At 35.1% G+C, this 24,779-nt stretch overlaps 3 protein-coding genes across 3 annotated transcripts in view; 1 reads left to right on the top strand and 2 right to left on the bottom strand.

The window, feature by feature from the left end:
* LOC125050702 (chondroitin sulfate synthase 1) overlaps positions 1 to 9,749 on the bottom strand; it is a 38,712-nt gene extending 28,963 nt beyond the window's left edge. The window contains exon 1 of the mRNA XM_047650708.1: positions 8,667 to 9,749. Coding sequence (XP_047506664.1) covers positions 8,667 to 9,431 — 765 coding nt within the window. The 5' untranslated portion in view covers positions 9,432 to 9,749. The remainder of the gene's footprint in view (positions 1 to 8,666) is intronic.
* A 1,212-nt stretch (positions 9,750 to 10,961) lies between these two features.
* Positions 10,962 to 15,101, bottom strand: LOC125050703. Its single transcript, XM_047650709.1, has 2 exons — positions 13,367 to 15,101; positions 10,962 to 12,945 (listed from the first exon to the last, which is right to left on the bottom strand). Exons 1-2 carry the CDS (start codon positions 14,831 to 14,833, stop codon positions 12,820 to 12,822), a joined length of 1,593 nt encoding a protein of 530 aa, XP_047506665.1. The 5' UTR covers positions 14,834 to 15,101; the 3' UTR covers positions 10,962 to 12,819.
* A 328-nt stretch (positions 15,102 to 15,429) lies between these two features.
* On the top strand, positions 15,430 to 20,798 carry LOC125050424 (poly(A) RNA polymerase gld-2 homolog A-like). The gene is made up of 10 exons (XM_047650271.1): positions 15,430 to 15,802; positions 15,879 to 16,195; positions 16,604 to 16,765; positions 16,856 to 16,974; positions 17,225 to 17,402; positions 17,560 to 17,691; positions 18,203 to 18,331; positions 18,415 to 18,538; positions 18,711 to 18,817; positions 18,895 to 20,798. Exons 2-10 carry the CDS (start codon positions 15,892 to 15,894, stop codon positions 19,032 to 19,034), a joined length of 1,395 nt encoding a protein of 464 aa, XP_047506227.1. The 5' UTR covers positions 15,430 to 15,802; positions 15,879 to 15,891; the 3' UTR covers positions 19,035 to 20,798.
* Positions 20,799 to 24,779: the final 3,981 nt, after the last annotated feature.

The raw sequence follows: 24,779 nt of genomic DNA, 5'->3' as shown, positions 1-24,779 counted from the left end.
AACGTGAGGTTCGAAAGGACCCCCTCCTTTCGAACCTCACGTGATAATTTCTTTATCATTAGGGGTTCGGCAAAAATCACGAAATATGTATCACGTGTACTTTTTTTTCGTCAAACGCGTGTTTTTTAAACTGCAAAGCGGCTTAGAAAAACGATCGATCAGTAGATCGAGAGAGATTCTCTGCGTGGTTCGCGTGATGACGCCGAGTGGCTTGATAAAACCGCCGTTGATCTTCAACAAAGTACCTACAGTGCCAACAACTGACTTGCAAGATGCTTATCCAGTTGTTAGTATTGAAGAAAGTCTTGTTAATCCGTGGCAATGTACATTAAATATGTTCATGTACAATATATGTTTTTCGCATGATTACACCATTCCTTTAATATTATTTTTATGCCAGTTAAAAACAATCTGCAACCTTTCTGTCTAGACCTTTTTATCATGGTCCTTAATTTTCTAGAATAGGATTAGATTATACTTTATACCAGTACTTAAAAATAATATTGAAAAAAATTTAAGATTCTTTGTAAGTACTAAAAATACACGCGATTTTTGGTGGGGGGGGGAGTCTCAAACCTCACCACGTATCACCATGGATATGGATGGGAGGGAGGGGTTATTTTTTTTTTTTAAAACATTAATGGACAGCCACTTAATAGGCCGGCCATGCTATAATGCTGCAAAGTTATAATAGAAACAGCACTCATAATTCGTAGTTTTTTGCGCGTGCATCGAGAATTACACCCAAATATCGCTATACCGTCGACCATCTAATTCTTGAAACTACTCATATAACTGAATTCTATCAATCTGGAACTCCTTACCACTTGATGTCAGACGAGATGTCTTTAAATGTATACAGTAATAATCTTTTTTTTTGAACATTTATCTTCAGCCTCGTAATTAGCTATTTTAATATATATATATATATATATATATATATATATATTAATCGTGACTCTCAACCCTAATATTAGCTTTTAATTTTTTTTTCAGATTTTAGTTTGGTTAAGTTTTAGTTAGTGTTACATGTTCTTTTTTTGTTAATTACTTATGCACTTCTTGTACTTTACCCTCTGTAGGTTTCTTTTTTATTTCTCCATACTAGGGTTGCCTGGAAGAAATCGCTTGTTAGGGAACAAGCCCGCTGCCTAATAACTTATATAATAACATGTTGTTTTAAATGTAGGTTTAATTGTTTAACGTAACGAAGTGTAAATAAATAAATAATTGCTTAAACAAGGAACATGTCGGTAATACAAGTATTATTTATTTCCTTAAATAAAAATGTAGATAATATAAATCTTGTATAAGGCTAAAAGTCAGTTATTTTAACTCACACTGACGTAAAATAACAGAAACCATACAAGGTGGGCGGCCTTCGAACGTCACTGTACTTGAACTCTTAAGTTTTTGTTAAGTTGCCGCAATCAATTTGCGTATTTTTAACGTGGTTTATGGAAACAATAAACTGAGCTAAATATAATTCCATTTAACACATAAAGTGTAAAAAAACAAGTCTCTCGCGTCTTCTACCGTAAAAACTTGTGAGATCCATGTGATACCAAGTCGGTTAATTTATTCAGCTCCTACTTAAGGGACTTTGTCTTAAGTTAACGCGTAATTAGCTAACCTAATTACACTGATCATAAAAATATTTTATGTTTTAAATAAATACATTGACTTCAGAATATGGTTATAACTAGAAGTGTCTTCCGGCTTCTAGTTATAAACATAAGCAAAAATAGCATGAACTGCTTCGAGAAAAGGTTTAAAACAATTTTTTTTGTAGAAAAAATAAAAAACAAAATATTGCCACCACAATTAATATTGAATGATAGATAGTAACCGATTCTCAAACTTACTGAATATGCATAAAAAAATTCATAAGAATCGGTCGAGCTCTTTCGGAGGAGTATGGGAACAAACATTTGAAATTTTATATATTAGATTTAATATCAGACCAAAATTAAAAATAATTATTTCCTCTCTGTTCTAACTTCTAATATTATGCTGTTTTGTGCAAATTGTAGGATTTTGACAGATGGAGTTATTATTTCGTGCTTATACCTGTATCGGTAAAAAATTCTCAACTGCCAACCCGATAGTGTAATTAGAAGCTTAAGGTATTTCTGATCAGTGATAATAACCTGATAAAACTCTTAATTGAATGGCTATCTCAATCTCGACCACGCGTGATTTTATTCTTAATCCATCTCTCCCAATGGGTAAACATTCCACAGGTACGAGAGTCCAGTTTGCTAGTGTCCTACCTTACCCTACTAATATTATAAACGCGAAAGTTTGTAAGTATGGATGTTCGTTACTCTTTGACGTAAAAACTACGGAATGGATTAAGACATCATAGACATAGACATAACATTTATTACAAACAAAAACACAAACACGTAAACTCACAAAATAGCAATAATCAAAGAAAAAAATAAAATGAGAGATATCAAAAACAATTTTAAACAATTTTTCAAGTCTGTAATGCGTGTGTGCCGTGGCTGTAATTGGCCCTGACTCAGCATTATGCTGAGGAGCAGAATGTTCCACAGCGCTGGTCATTCTGCCAGAGACCACAGCAGCTAGCTTTTCGATGAAACTTTACAATAATATAGCTTATACATCAGGATAAACCATAGACTACAATATATAATGATATTGTGTGAATTGTCAAAAATATCAATTGAGTAGGAAAAAAATCTGACACTTGTTGTCTTTATTGTGACGTCATTTTTGTTTTGGGTAACTCTGCTTATATTTATTAGATTAAATTCAATCTATCAAAATTATCAAATCTAACCTCACCCACACCGTGTGAAGACTTAGAACGCGACATTGGCGGAATTGTGGTTAACACAGATATAAATAAAGTGAAATGAAGTGAAAAATCTGACACAAAAACCACCTGACATAAATACCGAACAAAAAAGTGTCGTGCAAAGACACTAATGTCGTAATGTTAATTCTTTTCTACGCCACGCTAATATAAGCTACTCGAAATACTAATCCTGCGCAGACGAAGTCGCGGGCACCTGCTAGTTATTATATTAATTCATAACTCTATAATAATGATGATGATTTTAAACGACCCGTAAATCATAGACGAACCTTAAACAATAATTTGATATTGAACTAATTTCGTAAGGGCAATGACCAAATGGATGTAGGTGAGTTTTTGTCCTCAATAGAGAATAAATACCACAATGGTTAACGACCTTATGTCGAAGGAGATAAGGTAGATATTCGTATGCAGGTGTAACATCGTGCTCAGTCAATTTTCTTAAAAGTATAAAAGCCCATTTTCGTGGGTTTGACAATATTTAAACTATTTTAATGAACCGAGAGTTAGTGTTTGGCGGTTTAGTTGTTCAATAAGTAGGGTGAATATCTTTTAATTCATTCTATTTAAATTAAAAGTGTATTATCATTAGCTAAATGTATTTCTGGATGAAAAAGGTTACTAACAGACTATTATTGCATAATTTTTGATACGGATTCAAGTGTATATTTATACTTAAAATAATTAGATGATCTTAACGTATACTATCTCAGCACTTTCACTTCTTTTTTACATATAAACCACATAGGTACTTCTTTTAAATATAGTAAACTATGGTCCGCCTATCGTTGCGTTCAAAAAACTCATTTTGTGAGTAATAACACACAAAACGTGGCAAAACGCCCGCCGGCTACAAGCTCAAGGCGACTCTGTTCAAATAAATCTCTTCCGCAGTCATTGCGCATGTCTAATTAAACTACTTTTAAAGGCAAGTAGGTAAATACTCATTCAAATATATCAAAAGAACGGTTATTTAAATAGTAATTTTATGGATCCTTAGCCTTACAAGAATGTAACCCACGTAATTTGGTTTAATTTAGCCATTCTCAACCCTGAAGTGGTTGAGCCAGATCTTTTGTGTGTAATAAAAATTTGATCGAATGGCGTAGGAAAAGATCCATGACTACAAAAAACTAATTATTTTATTATTAATTAAACAGACGCAAAAAGACTATATTGTCAGTTATCAACTCCTTTAAGCTAATTCATTTAATAAAAATATATTTTTAATGAGATTTGGGGTCTATCTTAAATTATTGTTACCCTATCCACTTACCTGGAGCATTAATTAATGTACCGTAGGAGTGTTTGCAAAAAACATTACTCATTTGTTGCTTTTTTCTGTTACTTTTTATCCTGTCTATTAGATTAAATGTATCGCTCTTCGAATATTAAAACATGATAATTTAAGAACTGATTAATAAGCGTGTCGCCGAAAAAGGTAGCTTTGAAATTAATTTTACCTGGGATTCGACAGTTTTTCTTCGAACACGATACTTATTTAGTAAGAGATTCCGTCAGGTAGACTATTGTTACGTTTTTTGCTGATTTTTTCGGATGTTTGCTTAAATGCCTCTTGAATTGCTATACAAAATAAAATATTAAGAAGTCACACGGTCTCTTATACACAAACAAACACACGTACGTAGAGAGACAACAATATAAATTAAATTTTACACCTACATAAAATTAAGCCTTGAAAATTAAAATTAATAATGGACGCTTTTATTGGTGTCTTTATTAAAGTTATATAGAAATTGTCTAAGTAACTAATGTTTTAGAATAACACGTCATGTTATAAAAACGCTCCCCTCGCTACGGTATCTTTGCGATGAATCAAATATCTTATCAAAGACAAATTTTATGAAGGAATAAAGAGGTCAATCACTTCAAATGTAGAACGTTTATTAGCTTTGAACCTGGAATTTCAATGCGAATCTATTATAGAAATGGGAAAAACTTTCACGAAACAGGAGCTTGATACAAAATCATTTTACGGCAGTGATAAGCTAATGACATTCCCATACAAATTCGTTAGTGGGTAAATTTGTCAAGCCTCAACTGATGACTGTAACCTTTAAACTTATGTTTTTGCTAATATACATTACATATATGTAAATACAAAAAAAAATTTGAATAACAAGCCTGCTAAACGGTTTTATATTAAAAAACTATAAAATTACAGTAGTTATAACGGATATAAAAAACATCTCCACTGTTTGCCATAATATGCTAGCCATGTACATCTTTTTAAACAAAAAGCATGTAGACCCTATAAAACTCGTTTTATATCGAACGTAAATGGGGCGAAATGTCCTTCAAACCCATTATTTATGGTAGCCCCAGTGTAATGGAAACCAGTTCAGACTGAGATTTGTGAAACAAAATGCGTTTGAATTTTGCGAGACATTGAACCCCAGGTAACGGGTCACTCAATTATATGCGACAATTACTAACATTTTTTAGTACATACAGCAAAAAATTAATTACTCAATATATAATCAAATCAAACTTGAATAATGTGAATAAAAATTCTACTACTTCTTTAATCAACGGACGAGATAAGAAACTGTCTGCCAGTCATTTTAATCCAATAATAACCAATAAAGTGCTTGGAAATACAACCAAACCACTCCACAGAACATCACCAAATTTACTAATGCAAAGACTATAAGAAACTAAATTAAAAAAAATGGGTGCCTTTTTTCTTGAGGGTCGCAAGACGAGGCACTGACGTTATGCCGTCTATTCGCCGGGAAATTTTTAATAAACCCTTTACAAATAATAATGAGGTATAATACCCCAATTAAAAGGAGCTTTGAAAAAATCTATCAGCTGTTCGTTTCTCTCGCTAAAACTCGAGATGGCTGGACCGATTTGGCTAATTATTATCTTGAAATATTTGTGAATGTTCAGGGAAATATAAATAATAAGTAAAGAAAAATACTAAAGGACAATTGAATTTTCCAATAGAAACTTCTTCTAGCTTGGAAATATTTGATGACTTTTATATTTTTGGATTTTTTTTTAACTTGGTGGCCATATATTTCAAATACAAGATGCCGTCAGAAGTTTGTGTTTCAAGGCTGTGTAAGAAAGACAAAATACATGTAAATGATTGCCAAATCTTTTTGAGATTAATCTAAGCTCTTAATAACCTTATAGTGAGAAACTAACTCTGTCCATTAAATGTACATCTAATAAATAAACATGGGAAAAATAATTAGAGGAGAGAAATCAATGCAAATTATATTTCGTAGACTCATTTAAAAAAAATACTTTGCAATTAAAAACCTATTGGATATTGGAAACTGGTTACAATTAAGGCATTAAAATCAATGTAATAAATGACATGTATCTATTAATTAGTTACTATTTCACGTTTTTTAATTTTATTGCGCGCAACAGATATATCGAATAATTTATTAAGTTATATTTAAATATAGCTTTTATTAGTTGATTAGACAAGTCATAAAACATTTGTCGTATGTTTGTCGGGTATTCTATACGAAATCTGTTTTAATAGATTACCTGTTGGAAGTACCACAGCGTATATTAGCTACATGCGGTATAGTGTACTATACAAATAGTATTCAAAAGTACATTTGTGCCGTTATATTTTCAAATAATTAAGTGGAAACGCTCGCATGAACAATGGCAGGTGAACAAACAGAGATTAATCCCTTGGCGTTGCGTAGAGATGTGGGGGTCTCTCTGCATTTTATACCGCATTTACCATGGAGAGTATTACCACTAGGAGTTGTTCGGACTAATACCTACTAATACCTGCTAGCTGAGTTTCATTATCGGACGTCAAGGCAGAATACAAAATACTATCCGTATCACCTCGATGTCCATCGTTCAACAACTGAGTGTTTTTTAAGTCAGTTTCTGCCGCGCACCACCACTATGTGGAACCAGCTGCCAATATTGATCCATACAATTATAGTTTTATTAAGAATTACACTTTTCGCCTGCCGTTAAAATCTGCCCTTACTTTACTCTTTCCATCAAAAATATTGAAACATTCTACGAACTAAGGGTCTGATTACAAATCGATACAATTATCTATAAGCTAGATTAACCCTTTTTTGATAAGCTTGATTATATTATTACGTACTTTAGGGCTCAGCGATTAATAGCACTTGTTCATACTTAGGGCTAAGTTTCGAATCTACCCCATGGTTCATTCCTTATCGCATTGTTCTAGATTCCTTGAACGCCCTTAGCAGTTGTAATATATCTTATAGCGTTATTTATCGGGTTAGGTGTCCGTATTTTTCCAATCTGACTAACAAAAATTCGTAGTTTAATATTACAAAAACTGAGAGTATATATATAATGAATAAATATGGAATATGGGATACAATTAAAGGAATTATATACCTATACTTTTGTCTTTATGATCACGTAGAATTTTAAATAATATAGATGATTAGATAGCGGCCCTTAATCATGGCTATATACCTACTAAACACACTAATACTTTATTATATCTATAAATTATTATATTTATAGTTTCGGCTTTTTACCAATTACGAACGAATTTAAAGATTTATATTTAAGGTAATTTTTATTCTTCTTTCTATCTTGTCTAATCTATTATGTAAATCGAATAGGTCTCTATCTATTTTATAATACTCATTAAACATTTGTACTTTTGCATGTGTAACCATTTGCAATTATTTCACAATTAGAATGCTGCATTCATCCATAATCTCTGAAAATTTAGTTGCATGATAATAAATATACTATGTTTGATTCATCGGTAAATCTTTTAGAATAATATATTACGGATCTCTGCCACCTTTATTTGATTGTAATTATATACTGGCTTGTCAAAATCCCGATAAGTTGTAAATGAGTCATAATAATTTCATCGTAACTTTTAAATTCGCCGCACTGCAGATAACATTAGGTTCTATTAGGTTAAAATCGAGCAATAATGAGCAAATATTAAGAAACAAATGTTACCATACAGATAGGAGGACAATTTATTACGTCTCCTGTTTTAGAAAACATTACTGTCATTTACGTAATTGCTTAAAAACGTTATCAATTTGCGCATGGATTTATGAAGATTATTTTAGCAATTTTTTTATAAATGCTAACAGACGATGTGACGCTATTTTTGTTTTATGACTGTAGGTTACCGACATTCATTTTGAGAAAGCCAACCCCATCTTTACTAATTGTCATCCATCTATTATTATAAAAAAATAACTTAATAGTATGATCTATAGGGCGTGGAGCATACTGCCTTTATTTTAATTTACAAGTAATTTAATGAAGTTTACCTTAAAAAGTAAATTGTTAGTTACGCATGAGAAGGCAGTTCTTCCGAACTTGTGGTGAATCAAACCCATCCTGACTTTTCAACCGTTTAGCAACAGCTAACCGTTTAGCATGGAGCTCGGAGGCGAAAATGGTAGGTATAGTCTGAGATGGGACTAACATTTTCAATTTTCATACATTTATTTTGTTTTATAATAAACTATTGTGTACTTAGTGTAGACCAATTCGTGTATATAAAAAATATATCTGACATAGAAATCAAGTCATTGTCATAAGGGTTTATCGACGTTATGATTTCCTTTAGGTCACAGGGTTCCTTAATTCCCTCCGTCACAGAGTAAAGAAACTGGTTTCTTGGCACAACCAATAAACCAGAGAGAAATATAGATATTTCTTTAACTAGTCATAGAGCCTCGAAATAGGCTTATAGTGAGGTAACCTAATCGCACTATCAGCACAAAAGCAAAATCATGTTACAGAATATTAAATTACAACAATTAAGCATTGTATAACATCGACTTACATCATAGCTCCATGTGCAGGAAACTCCGGCAAATTTCGCGACACATCTTCCGAGTTCCACATCTTCATGAGTAGTATAAAGGTGCTTCAAGCAGTATTTGACGTGAGGCGCCACTCTTCGAAGAGTTTCTCTTGATATGAGCACTCCAGGCCCGCCCATACAAAAGTTTTCATTGTAGTCGAGAGCCAGTGCATCTCTTTCAGCGGTGGTACCTCTTCCCGCTTGACCAATAAACTGCGGCTTTCTACTGTCCACGGAACGCAAGAATTCTTCTAATTTGTCACCACGCACGTACACATCGTCATCCGCACGCATAAACCATTCGAACCTTTCTCCGTAGTTTTCGTACATGTACAATAACATTAGGAACGACTTCTTTTGAGGAGGATAGCTGTCGTCGACATAGCGCAAGGGTATCAAGGGCAAACCAGGAGCTCGCGACACTTCAGAACTAAAGAACGCTAATCGGCCCGGAAGGTCCTGAGCCCACGTGTCGTAAACTGCTTTTGCTCTCGTATTCAAATACTGTTCCGCAGTCATCACACCCACAAACACTAAAGTTCTATTTGAGTTTTGTATCGTTTCCTCGGCCGTCAAGCCTATCACCGCTAATGGGTCAGGGGGAGCGTATAATTTTGCAGCGTCCGGACATGTCTCAATGGACGTCCGAGAGGAAGGTCTTAAGCATAATTTTAAGAATACTCCAAGCGTAACTCCGGCTATGACTCCGGCCACCAGATGCATCCATTTATTTCTTCGCGGCATCGTGACACTTTAACAAACGCAGCCGCTGTTAGCAGTTTACCACATGTGAGCATTCCCAGAATATCTGTTTTCTTTTTGTCACAACATAAGCGGCTCGCTTTATTTCGCGAACGATTTACATGGTCAATGAATTATAACGTAATAAAATAAAATTAGGACGTCACTATCTCTATCACGCGGCAATATCGGATTTAAGATGTTATCGAAGAAACGATTGTGTCGCGGCGCGTTTCGAAACGGAAAAACATTTTAGCGCGAAAATGACAATACGAGCAACTTTAACGCCGCTCACTATGCAACTGGACGGCCGACCGGCGGGCGGCGGCCGGCGAGTGGCGACGGCTGACGGTGGACCGGCCGCGAGCCGTCTCAAAACAAAACGCAGCAGTAATTCCGGTTGTCCACACAATATCGCCGCTCTTGCTTGCACGCGTGTTAAATAGCTAAATTTGTCCTTATCTTGGCCAATATGATCCGATTTCGAATGGACTTGTCTCATTCATCTACTACAGAAGTTCAAAGATGAGCATTAAGCAACTGATAAGGCGGTGTCCGAAAGTTGATTGTCGGCTGATGACTATCAAGAAGAAATGGATCTGATAATGGATAATAACCAAGAAGCCGCAAATGTGTTAAGAAACCAAAGATCTCATAAATGACGTGTCTGACGGCACTGTTTGTAATTTGCATGTTAGTTTGTGACGTAAATTTACACACATTATGAGGGCACGCACCTGACTCCGATTACGCTGATCTAGGAATTCTTGAATGTAATTATTAAATTGATAAAAAATTATGAATGTTATACTTAATAATATTTTTTCCTTACTATATCCTGTCAGTGCTTAATTAACATTCATAATATGATTACATACACGTTCTATTCCTATTAGTTTATGCGAAATAAATACCTACCTATATAAGTAACAGATTTATCACGTAACCTAATCGGTCTTTGAACCTTTATGAATAAAACACATTGTTTATATATTACGGGTAACATTTATAATAATTTATGGCTTATTGACTATGTTTGATTCGATAAATTTTCATTTTTAATAGGTATAGGTACATTGACTTAACAGTAATTTCACAAAAAAAAACAGCTATGAGACGCCAAACATTTGTAGACGGCGCAAAAGTTACTTACCAAAAAAGGCATGAGAACGTGATACAAGTAAAAAAAACTCTGCCGCATGTGTGGACAGAATTCATTTGTATGACAGATGCAGGATGTAGTCATAAAAACTGCAGTAAAAAGTGATACAGAGGATCTTAACAAAACTCATCTGTACCAACTGAAACTTTAGAGGCCTGAGCTCACGTTATACGTTTTAGAAATTTTATTTTCGATAATTGATTATTCAAATACGAGTGGCGTATTACTTTTGCTATCAAAATAACGTTTACTCTTCGCTGCGATTCCAAGCTTAAACTTAAACCTTCATGAGAAGAAATATTCATGCAGGCATAGTGCAGAACTATTATATATTAGCGTGTAGTCTCGGTATGATAAATAAGACAAATGTATGAAAATAACTCTTTTATTTATACAATAATTTATATATATTTAAGCTATAGAAAATCACGCGCCCTATGCCCAAGCATTATAGACAGTATCACTCAAGTTGGCTCAGGCTGACCAAGGCAGGTGACAATTAATGCAAACATTTTCTTTTTATTACGTCTTCGGCTAAACGTGTTATAAAACATTTCGGATATTTAGTTCCATGAGTATTAACAATGAATATTATCATCATTAGGCTGAGTTTTTGGCAGTTTAGGCAAGCATCTGACCCAAGTGCGTGCAAATTAAATTATTCCCAAAATTTTCAATTTATTAATAATTGACTGATACAATGATGATATAATGCACCTCCCCGACGAGTATATGTAACGAAACTTGAACATTAGCAAATTAATAAGAACTAAACCCCCTTTTTTTGCTAAGCGAAGCCTGACGTAATGCCTGTCAGAGCCAATCTTTTGTCTAATTTATCTGGCATTTAAGCTGATATACATTATACAAAACAAACGAAAAAATTATTTAACAACGGAATAATTTAAATTGATCTTCCTCTATTACAATTTTTTTTTAAAAGAACCTGTTTAAATTACCAATCAATACTTACTTTCTACTGAGTAATAAATAATATTGAATGAATGGCTACCTATTATTGTAAAATAAATTCATTATTTTAAATCAAAATCAATGGACAAGATATATTACCATGAATTGTACTATTATTTACAAAATAACAAAAAAAAATATGTTTAACATAACATAATATGCTTATATTGCTAAATCTGGAATTAAAAAATATACAACTGCAAAAATGTAATTCAAGTAGTGTTAAATGTCCCAATTCAGTGACGGACTTAATCATTATTTGTTGGGTGATGGTTAGGTACTCAGGACCCCAAATGGCAACAAAAGAAAGTACAAAGTGGCAATTTATAACAATAGAGTTGTTGACATAATCATAAAAATGAACAGTCTTATTAATATACTTCGTTGCAACTTGTTAAAATGAACCATTTAGTATATTATAGTTTAGGATTTGATGAGTAAACAACTCCTCAAATCCTGGGAAGTGAAGGAGTATTATACTTTTAATAATAATAGTTATTACGGAATATAACTTTAAAGATAAAAACACTGCAATGCAACTCACAGTGACCATAAATTCTAAAATGATAACTTGTTTTCACTATTTAAGGTGAGCTTTTAGGTTCATGTGTGATAAAAGTCCCGTCAAAACTTGGTGGATATCAAATATTTTCCTTATCAAACATAAAAATTTGTTAAAGAGAAATTATATTACAGCATTCAGATGGAAATGTATTTAAATGAGATCTAATAGTAGTAAGGCCATTGATATTTATATTGTAACATGTTACAAATTCAGTGTATGGCTATAGATGAAATGAATTTAATAAGACCAAAAGAAGATTATGATATCACTGAAACTATAAAAGTATAGCATTAAATTATTTTTGTTTTTGGAAGATGAACCAACCATTTACCTATCAATATCTCTGTTTAAATGTAACAATAACTCTTGGGTGAAAATTTGCTACTAAAATTTTATATAATAGATAACGTGTCTGGGAAGCATAAAAGTGGATATAGATTTCCCAAATGTCTGGCAAGTCATACGAGCTAAAAGATATAAAATATTCTTTACCACTAATGTCTAAACAACTTCTTTGAAACACTATATCAAGCCGTTTCATCTTACCACAGCATCTTTGCAACTGCCTTAAATCTTCCAGGGCCAGTGTAACAATAAGCCTCCAGACATCAAGACATAATATTGGCATAGAATACCTTGATAAGGCTCAGTAGTCTCATTAAATTCATTAACCAGCGGACTTGCATTCATTGCTATGAAACCAACTCATCTAATGCCTTATCTCTATTAAATTCATGTTTAGCAAGAGCTGCTGATACTTTTCCTTCAGAGAAACCTAGATCCATGAGCTCTCCAACAATCAGAAGACCTTCTATTATCTGGAATTAAAAAAGGTTTCTTTATATCAATGGCTTTTTTGGCTATTGAAAATTAAAATTCATTATTATTTTTGAGGAGTTGTGATACACATGAGTATCGTAAGCATTATGTTTAAGCATATTAATTAATTATTAGATCAGGTCTTTAATACTTTGTGTATGCAAATTTTGTACAATAATATGTAGCATAACATTAATGTATTAGGATACAATACTTCGACATATTAGTTTGCATTGTAATGTTGCAAACTAATGCTTCTAGTTAGATATTGTATTTAATCTTAGATAGGTATGACATTCTATAGAATATAAAAAAAAATATGAATTGCAGATAACGGGTGCAGATCATTTTAACAAAATGACAAGGATTAATGATTCTTTTATATTTACTGATTATGTTACTCTTTAGTTTAAAACTAACCTTTTTATCATTGTCACCAACTAAACTGCATACTCTTGCTACCCGATCTAGTGGGAAGCCCATGCCATGAATTTTTTGACAAACACTTTGCAACTGAGGTGGAAACTTTTCAAATGGGTTTGGTAACTGCTCTTGTTTCCTTCTCCTACTATCTCTTTTCTCACTAGTAGAGGAAGACCTAGGCACAATGGTTACTGGTGCTGGGCTAACATTACAAGACCTTTCATAAGCCCTTAATTTAGCTGTAGCTAATTCTTCATTCAACTCTCTCACAATGTCTGGCACACTTCTTGATCTAGATTTTATATTCTGTGAACTGCTTGATGTTACATTATTCTGTTCAGTATTTATTTTTGGATCATAATATGGTTGATACTGATAATAGTAAGGCTGAGAAATGTATGAACCATTTGCAACTTGGCTGATATCTGCTGATGTAGATGCGTTATAGTATTGATCAGCATATGTTTGAGTAGGAACATAATATTGATAATTGGGAACATACACATTGTCTAAAGGCAAAGTGTTATCACAGATTGTGTCTGCTTGAACATAGAATCCATTAGAGACAGGAAAGTGTTGGGGAGATGAATACATAATGTTTGGATCTTGTATTGTCTGTTGGTATGCATTGGGAAGGTATGTACCTCCATCAAGTTGGGCCTGTGTAGCACAGTTGGCATATCCTGAATACACTTGATCAGGGTAACTTTGCATTTGACAACTAACACTTGAATCTCTTTGACTTTGTAAAACTTGAGCTAATAATTCCATATCATTTATAGTTTTCAGTTCAACATTATCAAATGGGCTAGATGTGTCATTTTCAAAATCTTTAAAAGTCAAAGTTTCCACATTGTGTGAATACTGTGCCTTTGTTATATTTGTAGTGAATTTCAATTCTTGAAGTGGATCAGGATCATCAAGCAAACTGCATTGCTGATAGTTGGACTGAACTTGGATAGGTTGTAAGATGCTTGACTGAGAGTCCTGGGCAATGTTAGTCAAGTTAATATCTACACTAGTTGATTTATTTGTATCAGAATTATTAGTAACAATATTGTCTTGAACTGAGGTATCACAGTTATGCTCTGGCTTATCATCGGGTGAGAGTGGGCTTATCTCTTCAGTGCTGGGATAAGACACTTCAGAAATGCTCAGTTGCTTTAGCTTCTCCTCAGCCTCAGCTGCAGCAATAGCATCAAGTTTCTTTTGCTTCGCCTCTTCAAGAAGGTGAAGACGATGTCGTCTTTCGTTTTTCTTGGTCTCTTTTGCACTTCTTAGTTCTTTAAGTTTTGCAAGAATGTTACGCTCAAATGTAGAGCAGTAATTTACGCAATCGACAACATTCTGTGCACGTAAAGGACATTCAGTTACATTGTAGGGTAACTCTATTGGTGAAGGACGCTTGTACTTCTCAGATATTTTAACGGGAACACCGTCCATAAAATCTCCGAAGTGTGACATATCAATACAATTTTCGAACTGATAGTAATGATAAAATAAAACAAAGTTTGTTGTTGGTCACTTCTTGCACTTTTAAGGTTACATTATCCTCGCTTGACGTCATCACAACTTAAATTAACACGTGAACGTGTGGCCATAAGCACATTTTCACTAAATGAATCCATAATTTTTCGAATTGCCAATAGAAACGATTTAATTTTTATTATTAAATATCAATAAGTCACATAATTTTAGTAGTACGATACAGATTTATACAAATGTGAAATGAAGTATATTCTGACATTTGAAATATAAAACATTACAAATTATATGTTGTCAGTTGTTAGTTGTCAAATTTATTAATGCATGACGGCGTTGTGCAACCACTTGCCAGCTACAATTAAACACATTTGTCGAGTTTGTTAAAAAGTATGAATAAAGTAGGAGAAACGAAAGTTATAATTATAATTCTATTATTTTTATTTGACTAAAAATAAAAATAATATTTTTAAATTTAAATAACCAATTGAGCAAAATAATTTAGTTTATATCATTCTGGCTAAAATTAGAATGTAATAATTTGAAATAAAAAGTCACTTGCTGTCACGTGTAGTTTTTGATAGTAACCGCCAGATGTCGCAAGTGTCGTTTCAATAAGTCATGGCGGAATTTTTTCTCATATTTTGAGGATTTTCTGATTTTTGTGGGTAGATTTATTAATTAAGGCGTCGAAAAAAATATTTCAATTAGGTTGTGTAGGTAGGAGAGAAGCGACTAGAACATTACTGTGACTACAACCTGATTCTTAACAGACCGCCATCGACGTACAAGGGAATAAGCCTGACTGGGTCGTCTCAGATTTCGGTGGTTTAATAAATAAGTGTAAATTATACAATTTCGACGTCGCAACTGAATTATTAATACTGTGTTTATTATGACGCAATAGGTGCCCACAATTGAATGCGTCATTACATTTAGTGATTTGAAAAGGTTAGTATGAGAAGGTTCATCTTGTTCACCGGTTTTATTTGTAAACTACAATTTAAATAACATTACTTACTCGCAGATATCGTGGCAATATGAGTGAAGGTGAGTCAGTGATGTGCCATGGGAAAAATGGCTTTAGTGCTCCACGCGTAGGTCAGGGACAGAATATGGACCGACAATGTCATAATCGCCAGCACTTTCTGGCACAAATGGTTGGGGTGGCTAATCGCGGAGGAGGATCGCCGCGGTCGCCGCGGCAGGGCCAGAGGCGATGGCTGGGCAGGGACAAGCAACATCAAAAAGATATTAATTCCCCATTTGGATATGAATCTGATGACTCAAGCCTATCTAGCAATGCCTCAGGATCAAATGGATCTAATAAATCAAGTGAAAATGGTAAATTTTGCACATGGCTGCTTTCTGACAATTTTTACATTCATACCCTCATCTAAACACTTCTTTTAATATCAAAAATGTTCCCTAAAACTATTTCTATTAAATAATGTTCTATAGTAACACCAAGATATATTGTAAGCTCTACTAAAGTTAATAGATTAGATATTATTTAAAATGTGATGTCCTTGTTATCTAATGAGATAAGAATTGGTTCCAGTAAGCATAACTGCTTTGGTAAATATGTACCCACATAAACATATAATATGTATTTTTTATAAGTATATATATATTTCAGTAACAGTAACTCAATCAATTGAACACATGTTGTTTAACAAATGACTTGGTATTTTTCACAAAAAAAAAACAAGTTTTATGATATTTAAAAATTCCCCTTAATATTGGATGCAGATGGTAAACGCACTTCAAGCAGTTCTGGTTCAAATACTGTGACTCGTGAATGGCGTTCCAGGAACCGTCGTGATCACCGGCCAAGAAGGTTAACAATAGACAGATTTAACTCTTCATTCTATCCGTTTGAAGTAAAGTTTGCTCCCGATGACTTACTTAATGGTAAGATAAGTCGTAATACATATTATTGTTTATTATAATATTACTTTTTATTTTGTCATATTGTAAATTTTTATTGTTAAAATATGACAGGTTCCCAGTGGGATACCCTATCTCAGGAGATATGGGATAAGTTTATAAAGTCTCAGCAAACAGAGGCCACCTTCCACAATAAGATGCAATTGTGGAGATATCTCTATGGAACTGTTAGGGTTAGTTGTGTTACACTATTCAAAAAATAAGTATAACTTTTATATGAATATGTCAATAGTGAGCTTTATAAGAGGGATGCTATATAATCAAAAAGTTTTGGATTTGGACTTACAGGAAAAACGTTTTTGTCCTTAATTTTATTTAGTAGATCGTTGAATTTTTTGGCCTGTGCAAATTAATCAAATTAACTGACTTTATAGCTTTCGTTACTTTATAGCATTATATCAATTGTAAACAATGTAATTCCAGACAATATTTCCCCGCTACGGTTTATATGTCGTCGGGTCTACGATGACGGGCTTCGGTCTAGAGTCGTCAGACATGGATCTGTGTCTGTATGTGCGTTCGATGGGTCACGTGGAGCCGCGGGCACACGCACTTCTGCACCTGGATTATATTCTCTCCTTCATTCGGGCGTTTGATCCGGGTCAGTATTATTTGATTTTGTACTGTTCTTTTTACTCTTCCTATTTATTAAAAGAATATCAAAACTCGAAATAAACCTTTGGTCGTCATAGATATAATAATTTTTATTTTGAAATTGGTTTCGAGTCACCTAATATAAAATAACTCGTTCAACGTAGACGCGGAACTGATTCAAGCCAAGGTGCCCATCCTGAAGTTCCGCGATGCCTACTCCGGGGTGCAAGTGGACCTCAATTGCAACAACGTGGTCGGCATTCGGAATACCAACATGCTCTACGCCTTCTCCATCGGTACACGCTTATTAACTTTAGCTCTAGCTTTGTCTCTTTCGACGATCAAGGGAGCGTTCAAGTATTATGTAACGATTTTTTTTCTATTTGTAAAACGTTACGTTGCGGGGCGGGGATTGAATTACGCGTTATTGTTAATATTATTTTCGATTTTCCAGTACTTTACAACACATAATGGTAACTTTAACGTTTTATTATTGGGTACAGAAAAATGTTACGGCGCGTTACGTGGGCGGGGGGTGTCAATAATCTCCAAAATTTGCGTGACGTAATACTTGAGCGCTCCCCAATGTCTGCGGTGTCTGAACGTGTCAATTTCCACTAAATCTATAATTGCTCTGGCAGAAGGCTGACTCCCTGGGAAGGTGATTAGTGGTAGAAATTCACTTTCTTAGTAATCAAATATATTTATTAAATTAAATAGATAATAGCGATCTCTTAGCAAGTTCGTCGGTCGTCGGATGATAATTTAAATCGTCGACATAAACGTGATCGAAATCGCCGTCCGCAGGCGATTGGCGCGTGCGCCCTCTGGTGGCGGTGGCCAAACTGTGGGCGCGGGCGCATCGCATCAACGACGCGAGAAGACGGACGCTGTCTTCGTACGCCCTCACCCTCATGGTCATCCACTTTTTGCAGTGTCAGTACCTACTTTATGTATTTTATTAGTTTTTCATTATGTAAAAAACGTAGACCGTATTAATCGTCGGTGATGACTTTCAGGCGGCACGAACCCGTGGATTCTCCCTCGCGTTCCGGAAGTGTGCGAGAAGCCCTCGAGGTCCCAGAATAGGCTCACTCTAGGGGAACTGTTCCTGCAATTTCTCAAATACTACGCGGAATTCCCGTGAGTTACACGCGTGTCAATAGTTAAGCAGACGCAGATCTGTCTGTGTGTGTATCTGAATAGCGGAACCGCCGAATGTTAATGTTTTGCCCGCGTAGAGTTCGATCGCCTCTCTAGACGCAAATTAAACGGCGGTAAAAAGTTAATTGAAAATGAGAAAATGATTTTCCAGCTACGACCAGATGGCGGTGTCGGTCCGCGCCGGAAGACGCATCCCCGTCGCCGAGTGCCGCTACTCGCATCTCGACCCTCACCAGTGGAAGCACATCTGTGTCGAAGGTAACGTGCGCGCGCGCACGCCCGGCCGGTCGCCCGCACTTCGAGCCGAGCGTAACCGGAACGATTGTTGTCCGCAGAGCCCTTCGACCTGACGAACACGGCTCGGTCGGTGTACGACCCGGAGACGTTCGAGAAGATCGTGAAGGCCTTCCGCGACAGCCATCGACGGCTGGCCCCCCGCCCCCGCCTGGCCGAGGCCTGGCCGCAGGCCCGATGAGGCCGGCTCGGCCCTAAGGCCGTCGAGGCCCGAAGGCCGTTCGAGAACGTAGGCTGTGATACGCGACCGATCCCGTAGAGCGGGGCGAAGGGCGGGGCCTCCGCGGACATATGTTACTCGCGCGGCGCCGCCTCCGGATCGCCTCGCGGTTGCGACTCGGCCTCCGGTCGCGCCTTGATTGCGTCCCGTTAATTTTTTAATATTTATATTTATTTGTAAGTTATTTAATGTAAATAATAAGAATGAAAGAGATATTGAAATGTTTTAACGTTGTCTATGTTTTATGTGAATAGTATTTTTTTTGATGTAAACGAGAAATGACAAAAATATAGAGTCGTCGCTCGGCGCGAGCGCACGCTTCGACATTCCTTCGGGCGCGGACTCGTCCGTCCGTCCGTCTGTGATATAGGCCGCGATAATATTCTGGTGCTAAATTTTGAATGTTTTATGACGCTCGTCCTCGACGTCGCCCCGGAGATGAAACGCGAACGAGGCATATCTTTGAAACGATAAGGATTGTGTGAGAATAGTTATCTCTGTGTGTAGGATGTCGATTGTCATTGTGCCCGTATCTTTGTATCGGAGAAGTGCGGTACCTTTTATGAGGCGATACAGATATATTTTTAAAAGTGATGAGTTTTATCAGATTGTCGACCGTCGAGGTCGATTTTCGTATTCGCGCCCGGCTATTAATTTAATCGTTAAGTTTTATATTCGTTTTACCTCGAGGGACGTCCCCCTCGCGTGAAGTACAATAAATAATTTAAAAAGTTTATCCGTAAGTAAACTTTGATAATTATGAAAATGAGAGAATGCTCAATCTCAAAAACTGATTATAAAAAAATTAAAATATCTAAAACAATAAAAAACAAAAACAAAAAATCAAAAAAAAATCTTTAAAATATTTGCAAAAGTAAAAAAAAATATAAAAATGAAAATTGATATAAAAAGGATTCTTCCTAATCAGGGTATTGCACGCTTAAGACGACGGCGACAACCGCCAAACCGGGCCTCAGTGGCGTCGGGACGCGCTCGTCTTCTCTCGGGAAATTGCATGGAGTCGTTTCTCAAATAGGGCTCTGGTAGTCTTCCTTTGAGTACGACTCGTTTTATCGCGGTCGAGTACGTCGCGTCCGACGCAAAGAAATCAAACCGAATAATCGACGCCCCAAACCCAAACGGACCTCTATTCCAAATTATTATGCAGTTTGTATCACCTTAACGTAATTTTAAGAGTTAACGGAATGTTTTATTAAATTATTATTGGCATTATATATTATGGGGTGCGCTAACGATCACTGCCGAACTGTTGTATATCGTATTTCTAAGGCAGTTAAGACTAAATTTGCATTCGAACATTTGGCTTGCATCGCGTGTGTTACGGGGAATGGATTTGGCGATGGTCACTGTTCTTTTAGAAAACATGAATTTAAAAACTGAAATACGACCGTGTTGTATGAAAAATGTACTTTTCATGTTTTAAATAAACAATCGAAACGCAAAGTGACATTATCAAATTCATTTCTTGACGTATCGATAACTGTTTGTGCTTCAACGGAGTAAAATGCAAATTTTCAAGCACATTTTTCGCTTGTCAAAACTAATTGTGAGAGTAAACAAAATATTTTGTGAAAAATTCCATATCAATAGTAAATTTTTCCTCTTACAAATGTTTGCAGTTTATTATATTGGACACGAGCAAGGTTAACATGTACAAAAATTATTGTAAATTATATTCTAAAATATACAAACTGCCACATATAACTTTGTGTTATTCGTTATTTATCTGTGGTTCCACGAGAAAGAGCAGTGATGGCCGCAAGTATTTACGCAATTTATCACAATAACACTTGCTCAGGCTATAAAGAAAAACATCGTGAGCCAGTTTATTTTATGTGTATGTAAAGCGCAAATCCCATATTTGCCTTTTCACAGAAAAGAGTTATCCTATCATATCTAGTCGACCAGTACTCGGTTTGGAAGAAAGTTTTTTACGGAATTTATATTATATTGAGGGGTTTTCAGTTTTAAAGAATTTCCCGTTAAATGTATGTTCTCGGTTAATGCAAAGAGCTTTTCAATTCCTGAAACATAGTGGCCTGTAAGGATTTTCTATGTTTCAATAAGATTACTTCTAGTCGAGTGCTTTCAGACATTACAATTTTTGTAAAAATGGTTTATTCCTGAGTGCTCTGAACATTTTGTGGCTTTTCTTCAAAACCTATCAAGCATATCAATTTATTTTCTGAAATAAGCATACCAAATGCTGTAGGGATACTCTAATTGTGGTCACAATTAATAGTAACACCCAATTCATTCTGCATGCTAACTGACTGTAGCTGCTTCTGACCAAGCTGATAACTTATTTATCTTATTATTGCGTGGATTTTTTGTCTATGTGCAAAATCGTGAACTTGTTTATATTTAATATTAGTCGCGACTGCATGGTCTAATCTAAAATATCATCTAAGCCATTCTGTATCGTTTGAGAGTGGGAGAATGGACTTCCAAAAATATTGGTGATGTCTGCAAACAGAGATCGTAAAATCTAGTGAGCTCTTCAGATTTGTCAGGTACAAAATAAAAAGTTAAAGATCAAAGGACGAGACAATAACAGTGTATTTCCTATGCGATCTTAAAAACCCCTCCCTTCGTAATCAAAATTTATATTTTTCCTCAGGTACCTACTGTAGATTGTAGATTTTCAAAATCTAAGTAGACCATATCTATAGTAGGATTACCTTGGTCGAAACTTTTTTACCCATTTTTAGAGAATCGTTTAGGTACGAATCAATGTTGTTCACAGGGTAAAATGTTTCCGTCGGATAAGTATTAGCTAAATTAAACTTGAGGCTGACAACTTGTTGGGTACCTTTCTTAAATACTGGCACAACAACAGCAGTTTTCCAATCAGATCCCCAATCAGGTACTAGGCCTATGTAAAGAGATTCATAAATTTGGCTATGTTACAGTAGTGACTATGTGGTACAATTGAGCAGAATGTACGAAAATTAACGTAAACCTGTTAGGTTGTACAAATGTTAAATTTGGCGCCTTCAGTCATTATAGGATGTCACAATCACTCTATAGCTGTTGTCTAAGGGAAGGTTCCGATATACACTGCGACCACTGTACAGAGTACCGTCAATTTAGTATACTGTGAAACCGTTTCTCTATAGCCAGCTATACTGGTTACAATTTAAAACGGAACGCAGTCCAGTATACTAGTCAGCTTCGTTTTTCGACACAGTTTTCAAATGAGTGCATCAAAGTTTTTCAATTCAACAAGAAAAACTATTATTGGAGTATTATCGCATTAAAAAAATCTATATTAATATTAACTGTCAATTGAATTAATACTACAAAGAAAGTAAGTTAGAATTTTAAATGTTTGTTATTAAACTGTAAGTTATATCAGCCGTTAGGCATTCAAGTGGTTTTGATTGATCACGTGATCAAAGCACTGCGAGTACCTTACCTCGAAAACGCCAGTGCTCGCAGTAGAAGTATAGCGGGGATTTGTGACGTCATATTATATTTCCCTAGGACGCTGCGGCTGTATACTGGCAGTCCATAGCGGAACGAATTTTTGAACAGTGGGAGCACTATACAGTACTCGCAGTGTATATCGGAACATACCCTAAGTCACGTCAGATCACTATGATTTCTCTGTGGACCTACTACTTTTTCCGCCATTGTCTGGTTTACAATAAATAATTAACACTTTGATTACTTTAAAATACTCGTTTCATTTTGACAGGTTATTTTTTATTTAATCATAGTTCCCGTAACAAATAATGGACAATGTCACTCTAATGAATTTGGTCAGTATTAAACTAAATAAGTCAGTCTTTACCGCAACATTATTAAGTGTGCGCAATGCACGTGTAAGTGGCGATAAAATCTATGAGCAAGTTAGTGCGCGCCCGCGGCACCGCCCGTAATACTTGCCGTTTCCTATTGCGGTTAATCGGTACTCGCTGCACCAACCTCTCTAACACGTCTGCATCTTACACACTCCCCGTAAGGATTTTAAATAGACACCGAGTAATAGTTAGATCCCTCCTTACCCCTGTACCAACATATCCCATGTTCAAAGTCAAAGTCAAATCATTTATTTCAATTAGACCATCTAAAATGGCACTTTTGAACGTCAAAAAAAAATATAAAGAAGATTCTAGTTGCCCCTTCCAAAAGGTAGCTTCGTGTGGAGAAGAATGGGCAAGAAACTCCACACTTACTCTTTTAAAATAGGTTTACTATATTTTGTTACACTTGTTAAATAATTATGTGAAGACAATGTACTCTTAGAATAAACTACTATACTAAAAAAGTTAGTATACATGTTCCTCACATATTTACAAATATCGAAACCGTAGAATATTAACATAAAAGAGTAATAAAAATATTAAAAAAACACAACGAAACAGTTTGTGAGATACAAAATAAATAAATAATAATAATTACATTTGTAGCATTATAAATTAAAAAAATAATAATAATAATAACAAAAATATGTTACAGCAAAAAAACAGCAACCAATTTGATTTTGTTCAGTTACATGCAGACTTAACTATATATTTTTGCATATATAATCAAGTCTGAATTTAACTATACCCATTAACCTATAATTTCCTTTACTTTTGTAGGTGACATAGGGTCACCAATATCATAATTAAAAAGAATCGGGTACTCTGGTGTAAGAAAAGACTGCACATTTTGTGATATTCAATTAGAGTTTATGTTTTTTCATTAATTTTTGTTGCACCAATTTACTACACGGTCAATATCACGCTGCAAACATAAACAATCTTCCTGGCTTTAAACAATCTGTTTACTTCTAGACAGTTTACAACTCATCTCCGCACCCTTAGCACCCTCTACTATCCCAGGCAGGTCATCATTATCAAAAATTCTAATGGCCCAACGCACTGCCTTGTGCTACACCAGACCTAGTGTAATATCTTTTAGACCTAAGTCCCGTGTACTCCATGTTACATCCAATTCTACATAAAATAAAGTAGCTCGATTAAAATATTATTTCCACTCGTAACTTTATAATTTTGTATTTTTTAAGTCATGTAAATGACGCAAAGTTAAGCTTTAAATGTTAATTTACAATATTTCTTAATCGTGATGAAGTTTTTATTAGTTTTTTGTTATAATCTTGGCCTTGAACCGCGTAAGTGTCTCTTACCTTGTCGTTTAACATGTAACTAGATGGAATTTCCAAAAAAATTTAGTTGACGAGTTTGTACGTTGGTAACACCTAAAATGTTTAGAACTAGCCAGTTAGAAACATTGCTAATGAAAACTTTTTTGAATTTCAATTTTAAAACTCTGGTAACCTAATGTATACTATTGCTATTGCATTCATTTGCCATTTGTTTTTGTGAATTGGCGGCAAATCTAAAACTCTTGTTACACGTGAAAATGAACCTAACTCGGGAAAAACACGAGAAAATTTTCGGTCAATGATTTATTATAACTTTCGTTGTAGGCATACTCAACAACAAAGCTATATGATAGGCTGTGATTAGCAATTTTCTTAATGAAGCCCCATCTCGTGCCACTATTTACAATTGGTTTAACGAGTTTAAGCGTGGACGTAGCAATCTCAATGATGATCCGCGTGAGGGTCGTTCCTTAACAGCGAGTAGGTACTGAAGATAACATCAGTGCTGTGCGACGCATGATAGAGGAAGATAAAAGAGTGACCAATCAGCAGATACAAGCAAGCCCAGG

This window comes from Pieris napi, chromosome 6 (genome assembly GCF_905475465.1).
Source record: "Pieris napi chromosome 6, ilPieNapi1.2, whole genome shotgun sequence".
In the NCBI taxonomy this organism is placed as follows: Eukaryota; Metazoa; Arthropoda; class Insecta; order Lepidoptera; family Pieridae; genus Pieris; species Pieris napi.
The sequence above is the reverse complement of the archived record's forward strand: the minus strand, read 5'-3'. Positions and strand labels throughout refer to the sequence as shown.

What these genes read in the sequence shown, in the direction of transcription:
- LOC125050703 (XM_047650709.1), bottom strand. Translation starts at nt 14,833, where the DNA reads ATGTCACACTTCGGAGATTTTATGGACGGTGTTCCCGTTAAAATATCT. An exon ending in TTGGTGACAATGATAAAAAG is followed by an intron (nt 12,946 to 13,366) that starts GTTAGTTTTAAA and finishes TTTTAATTCCAG; the next exon opens with ATAATAGAAGGTCTTCTGAT.
- LOC125050424 (XM_047650271.1), top strand. Translation starts at nt 15,892, where the DNA reads ATGAGTGAAGGTGAGTCAGTGATGTGCCATGGGAAAAATGGCTTTAGT. An exon ending in TAATAAATCAAGTGAAAATG is followed by an intron (nt 16,196 to 16,603) that starts GTAAATTTTGCA and finishes TATTGGATGCAG; the next exon opens with ATGGTAAACGCACTTCAAGC. An exon ending in TCCCGATGACTTACTTAATG is followed by an intron (nt 16,766 to 16,855) that starts GTAAGATAAGTC and finishes AAAATATGACAG; the next exon opens with GTTCCCAGTGGGATACCCTA.